The sequence below is a fragment of the Chelon labrosus genome, assembly GCF_963514085.1.
Source record: "Chelon labrosus genome assembly, chromosome: 4".
Classification (NCBI taxonomy): Eukaryota; Metazoa; Chordata; class Actinopteri; order Mugiliformes; family Mugilidae; genus Chelon; species Chelon labrosus.
In genome coordinates, this window is record NC_140340.1 from 31751591 (window position 1) to 31761218 (window position 9628).

A 9628-nucleotide genomic window follows, 5' to 3' on the forward strand; every position below is an offset into this window, starting at 1 on the left:
TTAGCATCAAAACTGCCAGCAGAAGCAGAAGAAGAAAGCAAGCAGAAACAGACAAATGGAGAAAGACACGGGTCAGCAAGTTTAGTTTCTAAGCCCTGCTTGATGGTTCTCTCAACAAGAACTAAGTTATCTATATTCACTATCAATGTTAACTTAATTATGAACTGAGCAGAGAGCTTTCTGAAGTATCGATAGCAGAGATTAAACAATTTATTGTTACATTTTCTGATGAGCTGACCTGTCCTGCCTATGTTTGGTGGCCAGAGCACGGTGCAGTTCCTCAATGATGCAGCTGGGTGGAAGCTGTGGATGCAGCGCTCCAAGGTGGGGGGACCCAGTTGGTGTAGAGATCCTGCCTCTCAGCAGAGAGCCATGAGGGTCTTTGGGAAGTGTGAAGTTCCTGGGTAAGGTGGCTGGGGACTTTTTGACTGGCACAGGAGGAGCACCTGGAGGAAAACTGTCAAAGTGAGACGGTGCTGTGGTAAGATATCACTGTGAGACACGGGTCTGTCTGGTAAACTCACCATCTAAGCTGCCCAGCCTCGTGAGCAGTTTGACAGGGAGGTTGGGCGGAGGAGGGGTGCTGGCACGTCTCTGAGGTTTGGCTGCTGTCACCTCTGGTTTACCCTCGTCAGCCTCCACTTTCCCCATTGTCTGCTCTTCGCTGGGCTCGCTTAGTGAGGTGCTTTCATCTCCTCCATCTTCACTCTGACTGTTATCTCCCACTGTCTTTGCATCTTCAGTCACATCTTGCACTGAAATAAAGCGTCAACAAAGGTAATGCAAAGGTTAGGTTTCTTCCTTAAGTCTCTGTCTCCACCTACTGGACAAACTGAGACATGCTGAAGCTAGAGCAGGAAACACATTTTAATAACAGTCATTTACCATTATATCGCCCAAAATGTGATCAAACTAAAATACTACGATAAAGAAGAGCACCACATCCTAATTTACTACATTTAAAAACTGGTAAAGTGTCAAAATTTGCATTAGTTGATGACCCAAAGTTATAACCATCCTAAAAAATAAAAGCATGAGGATTCACAAAAACAGGGTTGTTCTTTAAAAAATAAAGCATGTAAATATATAGGTTATCTACATAAATAAGTAGGCATACATGTCTAATACATGTATTATAATATGAAGTGTAACTGAAGCAATATATGGACAAGCAGTATACCACTAGGAAAGTGTGTTGTTTGTGTTTATGTTTTGTCGTATTTTTTCATTTGGTCTTTTGATTGTGTTTAGTATGTGCAGACTTTATGTCAGCCATATTTTCTTTTTATAGCATCCAAGATGCATACTAAGCAGTGTGATTTACTGTTGAAGACTCACGCATGTCTTTACAGTGGGTTTATTAAACTAACTGATAGGGCTGGCCGATAAAGCGATAACGATATATATCGCGATAGACACGTGATCAATATCAATAGAAAATACGTTCGATAGAATGTTCGATAATTTCACTTGAACTCCGTTAGAGAAAAATAGGAAGAAAACCCCGAGCCAGAACTGCAAGTCATTCTGGGGGATGTAGGCAGAGGAAGGGCTTTAGCCTCTCGACCTATCACGGCCCAGCTAAGCCAGGTTGGTGGCATCAACAACAACAACAACAACAACAACAACAAAAAAGAACAGCATGGACTGAAAGGAGAATATGAGTGCGACCGCGCAAGAGGAAATTGTAGATAAAAAAAGGAAAGGTCACGTCACCAGTTTGGCAATATTTTGGTTATTTTAAGTCTGACAAGAGTCAGATCGATGTCTGTAAACTTGGTGGTGAGTGAGCATATTAACTGTCTCTTGTCTCTCTTGATTAGTAGTGTAAGTGTAGTGTAAGTGTAAGTTTAGTTTCTCTGCGTATTGTGCGTAAGTGAGTGAGTGGCTGAGTGCCTTAGTTTGCTAGTGGTCAAGTCGGGTAGTATGTTTTGTTTTTCTGCCGAGTGAGATGTAAGATGTTTGAATGGTGCCGTTTATTGACTCAACTGAGCCGGTTAAATAGACTCTAGATTCATGAGTCTTGAGTCGTCTTTGATGGCTGGTTATATGAACCGAATCTTTTTTTCCACCGCTACTGAATATTAATTAAAAATGAAAGAAAATTAAATGCTATTGAATATGTCATTGTTATCATTTCTAAAAAATTAAACTGACGGGTAAAAATAGGGATTTTTTATGACCCTGTCAGTCAAAATGACAGGCAACGAAAAAGTCTAGCGCAACCTCTGATCTAGAGGTACACGGCAGCAGAGCCATACGACAAAACATCAAAGCGATATAAAGAAATAACGGATGCAGTGGTGTATCATTTAGAAGGACATGCTCCTGTTCAGCACAGTTGAGAAGTCTGGGTAGAATAGGTTAAAAAAACAAATCAATAATTATCGATATCGACTGATATGAAACACTTATATCGTGATACATTTTTCAGCCATATCGCCCAGCCCTACTAACTGACTGGTACAGCTGTGAAAGAAGCGAAAATGAGCTGTAACATTAAACAAGTGAACGAGTGAAAATATTGAGTCAAAAATCAGCTGAGAATTGAGTAACAATTCTCCGTAGGTTTCTCATCCCAAGCAGTGTCTTTCGTTTCTATACAAACGCGGATTAATACAGAGCAGCCTCAAGCCACCGCTGACTGATATTTGCGGCCCCTTGTGAGCAGTGGAAACAAGCATGAATACTGAGATGTCAAGACAAGTTGATTACGTGAATAGTTAGCAAACAGTAGCACATTTTCACAACCAGAAAACCAGTCACCTCTGAGTTATGTTTCCTGCCACCTCATAACAAGCATAATTCACTCTCTTTTTACTCTGATTTGTTCGCCTGCAACTCCTGATGGAAATAGCTCCCTCTTTAACTGTTAAGTGCTTTGCCATGTTCTGTCGCTAGTCACAAGCTGTATCCATATCCTGTTTGGATATTCAACTGTATGAGCTTTTTTACTAAAACAGGAACAACTGGAAATAACATAAGAGCACTGAGACTAAACACAACTGGCATAAATAAAGTATCTATCTATCTATCTATCTATCTATAAGATGCTAAAATGCTCAGTGGAACTGTAGAGTTAGGGGGGAAATTATCTTAATGTTTGTAAATTGATTACTTGCCAATATGTAAAAATAATAAGAGCAGCTCAATTAGATTGATTCCGATTCACAAGGTCCAAATTTGATTAGATTTAATATCAATTCGTTTAGAGCTATTTCAGCTTTGAAACAATTTTACTTAAAACTAAAACCAATGTTGTCATTGGTTGCAGAGATATGCTGTATTTCCACAATACTGTCCCTCTAGTTTCACATCTTTCATGTGTCTTTGCTTTTGTGCAGCTCTTCTCTGTCGTCACAATTTTTTTTTTTAAATCTGGTCAGCTTTCAGGCTTGATGGTGCTCTCACAGAAGTGGCTTCTGCCCGGTTTTGAATTTCCCTCACACGTGGACTAATCTCATTGCATAGCCTCAAAACATTTGCAGTGTGCAACCAGTCTTGAGACTTCCAACGAGATGATACAGGAAATGGCAAAAAAAATTTAACCAAGGATTTTACTGATCAGTATTGGATCTTTCAAATCAAGATCGATTTGAATTGGGAAATAGATTTTTTGGGAGTCAATATACAAAAACAATGCTGTGGTTCATATATGCTCTCTAATTACAAATTAAAGGATGATCTTATCTTATCTTACCTGTCGAGGCTTCTAAATCACTTCCCAGGTCTTCGCTGGTGCTGGCCAGGGGTGCTACAGGCTCATCATCATCTCTGTCCTCACCATCAGAGTGAGTTGGGGTGTCTGGATCCTCACCAACACCCCCACAAGCAAGATCTGACTCTGTATACAGAACACAGAGGACAGCAGCATGAGTCTGTGTTGCTGTTGGACATCATGTGGCTGGACAAGTCAACTGTAATGAGCGTAGGGTGATATCTGTATGTGTGTTTTGGAGTTAATCTGTGATTTTTGCACCTGTCTCCGTCTCCCCCGGGCTCCTCTTGCCGGGGTCGTCTCTCTTCTGTCGTACAGCTGCCTTTTTCTCCACCGCTGAAACCCACAAACGTTTATGTAGCTAGTGCACAGATGGCATGGGAAATAAAAGCAACATGAAACTCTTTGCAAACACATCCTCTATCTTGTGACTGATGTAACACTCACTCGCCGAAGGTTTCAGCTTCTCGTTTTTCTTTTTCCTCCATTTCCAAGGCTTAAAGATGCGTCCCAGACTTGCCAGCTTACTGTTTCGGCGTACAGGAGGCGTACGGACCCCTGAGCCCAGACAACCAGAATGCAGTGCCCTCTGCTGGTCCATTACATCTACAACACAAAACACAGTCAACCTAAAAAAAAAAGGCTGCAGATAACAAAATCCATTCAGGCATCAGTGACATCAATCAATGCTCCGACATGGTCGGTGAGGAGTAAAGGAATCCCTTAAATCACTCCTTACATGATTAACCGAACACCGCTGACACCCAATCATCATGTGAGAGTAGAAAATGTGGGTCACCGCTTGTAAATGTCTTATTGATTCTAATCTAATTTCTGAGGAGCAGCAAGGGGAAGGAGAAGACAGAGAATCGCATTGTTGGTGTGTGACTCATATGGTTTCAGGGCAGCTGGACCTTCCTGGCCCTGAAACACGCAGACAATGGGAGGCTTTTTAAACACATCTTGAAAGACACACAGGGAAGAAATAAAATCAGTTTCAGCACAACTGCCTTTTCTGAGGTCAGCACAGCCATCTGCAGCCTGCATTCCTCACTGTTTTTTTACTATTTTAGGCTGCATACTTATCCTGGTGAAGTACGCAGGAGTCTGCTAAAACGTTTGACATCCTGCAGTAGTGACAGAATTGTACAAGTCTTACATGCAGCTACGGGTAACTGACACCAGTGGTGTTTAGCTAGACATACAAGTTGTTTAATTTTGTTGTCTTTTATTCATCTTGCATTTGTCATTATTTCCGGGTACTGGAAAATAATCCGTAGAATGCCAGCTTTGCAACACGGATAAGGTTTTTTACATCATGCACACATACTTGTTTCTCCCAACTACAGAATAAAACCCAGACAAACTCACCAGACAGTTATTAGGTACAAATGAAAATGTATCAATTCTAATAACAGTCCTTCATGACTGTTTTAATGTTAGAAACTCGCTGCTGGAATAGCCACAAGTTTCTAGTATAGCAGCAATATTAAACCGTTACCAGCACCTGATGGTCATACACTAAAACGAAAAGCATCTTATATGAATAGTATTGTCTTAAAGGGAGTTTCTTCGCGAACTAACCATAAAACAGCAGCAGACAACGACAGCTAATATGAAGTTTGTGGTGACGTTAAACTACAAATATTTCAATTTTAAAAGCTGCAAATATTTACCCTACTGATACCGGAGATAACAAAGAATTTAAGAATTAAGAGGAGAATGAGTGGGCACTGATTGATCAATAATCGCCTCTATTTTATGAATATTAATTAAGTTAGTTGGCAGATAAATACTGACGGGACTAAAACATGCAGATTAAAGAAGTGACCTCAGATGCAGAGTCGCTGCCATACTACATGTTCTGACTAAAATAAAAAAAGTGAACTTAGACTTAGATAAACTTTATTCATCCACAAGGGAAATTGCTTGGTCACAGTAGCTGAGTTGCACACAAAAAACACTCTTAAGAACCACAGATAAAAAAGAAGATTAAACAAAATAAAATTAAAATAAATAAATAAAATCTAGTAAAATAAAATAAAATAGTATCAGCAAAAATGTACAAATTAGCATATTAGCATATGGACAAATGTACAAGAAACAGAGACGGAAGAATATATATTATATACACAGGGATGATAGTAAGGTGCAATAGTGTCCATTAACATGAAACATTCAAGATTATTTTATGCAAGCCAAACACAAAACAAAGAAATGCTTCATTAATTTCAATTCAAGATATTTGCAGATTCACTTTTAGCTGATTGACTAATTGTGTGCAAACACTTTGATATCTTTCAACAGACAAGGCCAATCAATGGCTGGTGCTCTGACTTCTTGAGGCGCTTCTAAGTCTGCAGGCTAAGCTGTAGAGGAGGGATCACACTGATAGACAGACAGGCCGAGAAGCACAGAGGCTGACTGAACTGACTTCTGTCATGCTGCACCGAGTGGCAGAGACAGAGAGAAACAAAGAGAGGTTCCTTGGAGAAAGGACGAAAATAGGCACTCCTACACAGTCTGGCTCCGACAACAAGCTGACACCTCAGGGAGCCTACAGCTGAGCCGTAGGCTGCACAGGGATGGCTCTCAATGAACACTTTCATTTTCTGTCAGCAACATCTAAATCCACAACATCTGTTCATTTATCCCTTAAGAAATGAACTACACACACACTTGCTTACAGGCTCCAGTCACACAGTAAGAAGTAGAAATTAAGTGAGGGGTGATTTATACTGAGAGATTCCTCAAGTGAGCTTGGATGTGGCAGGAAATTGGCTGGTGTGTGGACGAATGGTAAGTGAATGTGTAGTTTTGATATTAACAGATGATTATTTTCATCAGCAGCTGACAAAAGCTAGTAATTTAACAGACCTCTGATATAGACTCCAAAACACCATAAAGACAATCGTAAGCGAGTCTACTGATTCATGAACAAGCAGCGTATTGGCGTATCAGCTCTCTCTGACACCCCGTGCTGCTTGACCGCCAAACAATGTGAGAAGCAGGTCAGTTGCCCAAGTCACGCATGCCAAAAATCCAGGTCAAGCTGCAGCAAGCACACCCAGGGTCAGGCTCCCGTTGTCACGGTTACCACGCAGGATGCTGCAGAAAAGGCCCTCAGAGGCAGAGATTCACCACAGCATGAGGAATAGGGAGTTGCTGGGTGGATGGGAAGGTTGTTGCCACAGAGAGACGGAAAGCTGCAGCCAATCACGTCCCAGCTTGTAATGATGCATAATGTAAGGGGGAGGTGGATTTTTAATAGGCAAGTTAAAATATTTATTGAAGCGGCTGGGTGCAGGGGCTTGACCGAACATAAACAGGCCTTTTTGAAATATCAAAGAAAATTATTTTCTAGGAGAGAAAAATAAATATTAAAGTCTGATAGTGTAGGCCAAAGGTCTGCTGCTGCAGATAATAAGCTTGCTGAGGATGCCAAACATAGAGCACCTGGAAACATCCTCCTCACCCTCACTACTGCTCCTGCTAAATGAAAACTCTCACTTGTACTTAAAAAAATAAAATAAATTAATTTTATGATTTTTTTTAATATAGAATCCTATCAGAAACGTCTCCAGAGAAATTATAGGCTACTTAAGGTGTATGATATTTATCTAAAAATAAAAAATAATCAAGTAGCCTACACATTAGCTACTAGAAACTCGCTGCTGGAATAACCACAAGTCTGTAGTATAGCAGGAATATTAAACCACAACCAGCACCACATTGTCACACACTAAAACAAAAAGCACCTTATGAATAGTATTATATTAAAGGTTCCCATGAACTAACCATAAAACAGCAGCGGACACCAGCAGCTAATGTTTGTGGTTAACACTTACTTATCACAGGACACACACCGCTATCCAGTTCTCCTCCAGCTCTCCTCGTTCACATCATATGTTCACAGGACGCCGACGTGCTGAGACACACTACCCGGCGGAGACAGATGGTTTCGCAGCCGCCGTGTTTTATTTTTCAGTTAATACGCAAACAGAAATGCTCTATGTTGAAGAACCTCTGTCGAAAACTTGTGGGGGAAAAAAAATTTTCATCTGACAGCGACGGCAGCGGTCGGAGAAAGCAGAAAGTGAAGAAAGTGTGGGCGACCCCGGTTACATCTGCAGCTAATAGCTAGTGTTGGTGTCCGCCGTCATGTGGACCCCGCCCCTCTGGGCGGGAGGAGGAGAGCGAAAGAACTGGCACACACTCACCCTGCTACTGCAAAACATAGTAGTACAGTATACACCGATCAGGCATAACATTATGACCACCTGCCTGATATCGTGTAGGTCTCCCTTGTGCCTCTAAAACAGTTGTGACTCATCAGAGAATGGACGTGGGCCTAAGTTCTGAGGGTGTCCTGTGGTGTCTGGTAACAGAATGTTGTTAGTGGGGGGCATGGGTGCAGATCCCGGGGGGGGGATGGGGGGGACATGTCCCCCCCAATTTGTTAAAAACATGAATTGTCCCCCCCAATAAAAATTATTCGAATTTGAACAAATGTATTTTCAGACTTCACATTCTTCACATTTTAGATTCACATCTAAAAAGAAATGATTGGTATGGTGCCATGGTATGAGTTGCATACCGGCAAAAAAAAAAAAAAAAAAAAAAACTTTTGTGTCCCCCCCAATCCTGACATCGGATCTACACCCCTGGTGGGGGGTCTTTGAGTCCTATGGGTTGAGGGGAGGGACCTCTGTGGATCAGGCTTGTTCCAGGGTATCCCACAGATACAGTTTGGAATCTAGTGAATTTGGAGGCCAGCTCAACACCTTGTGCTGTTCTGCATGTTTTTTTGAGTTGCTCCAAAAGTGTTTTTGTAGCTGCATCCTGCTGGGGATGACTGCTGCCATCAAGGAGTGTCATTGCTATGGGGTGGGGGGTGCCTGGTCTGATCTAGGTGGGTGCTACATATCTAAGTAACATCCACACCAATGAATGCCAGGTCTAAAAGTTTCCCAGCAGAACATTGAATTGTCACAAGATGGCCATAATGTTATTTACTTCATCACTACATTTTATGTTTTTGACCCTTTTTGTTGACTGTAATTACTCCCGTCTCTACGTAATGATGCTACTGGGTACTTCCTATTTCCTTACTTTTCCTTACTACTCCATACTTTTTGCTGACTATAATACCTCCTTTCCACAGGATAAATAAAGTATCTATCTACACCGATCAGCCACAACATTATGACAACATTAGGAGAAGTAAATAACACTGACCATCTTGTGACGATTCAGCGTTCTGCTGGGAAACTTGTATATTTTGCCCTTGAAATTCTAGTACTCTGAAGCTCGGTCACACTGCTGACAAGACTTATTGAGACGTAAATGTCGACATATACACATCAGGCCTAGTCAAACCTCATCATACACTGACAGGATAAGTTAATAACATTGACCATCTTGTGACAATTCAGTGTTCTGCTGGGAAACTTCTGGACCTGGCATTCATTGGTGTGGATGTTACTTAGACAGGTACCACCCACCTAGACCAGACCAGACACCCCCACCCCATAGCAATGACACTCCTTGATGGCAGCAGCCATCCCCAGCAGGATGCAACCTGACACAGACACACACACAAAACTATAAAAACAGCACAAGGTGTTGACCTGGCCTCCAAATGAACTAGATCCCAAACTGATCAAGTATCTGTGGATATATCTATCTATCTATCTATCTATCTATCTATCTATCTATCACTTATGTGTCAAAATATGTTAACTCAAGACATGCCACCAAAACCAAAGGAAGACAACATCATGGTGGGGCTCAGGGAAAAGCTAGGGATCATTATCAACATCACCATCATAGCTAGTTAGACCTATTTTAAATACATTCTGACCTCTACTTCTATGAACTCCAAGTTGGCAATTTTTCATGCAACATCAG

At 41.3% G+C, this 9628-nt stretch overlaps 1 protein-coding gene across 2 annotated transcripts in view; it reads right to left on the reverse strand.

Annotated features, from left to right (window-relative positions):
- phactr3b (phosphatase and actin regulator 3b) overlaps positions 1-7796 on the reverse strand; it is a 34234-nt gene extending 26438 nt beyond the window's left edge. Inside the window, exons 1-6 of one of the 2 annotated variants that reach the window (XM_084542619.1) lie at positions 7567-7796; positions 4166-4324; positions 3980-4054; positions 3701-3844; positions 525-755; positions 239-446 (exon numbers count right to left, since the gene is read on the reverse strand). In XM_084542619.1, coding sequence (XP_084398745.1) covers positions 239-446; positions 525-755; positions 3701-3844; positions 3980-4054; positions 4166-4319 — 812 coding nt within the window. In that variant the 5' untranslated portion in view covers positions 4320-4324; positions 7567-7796. Of the gene's footprint in view, positions 1-238; positions 447-524; positions 756-3700; positions 3845-3979; positions 4055-4165; positions 4402-7566 lie in introns of those variants that run through there. The other variant, XM_084542620.1, reaches the window with a different exon arrangement.
- Positions 7797-9628: the final 1832 nt, after the last annotated feature.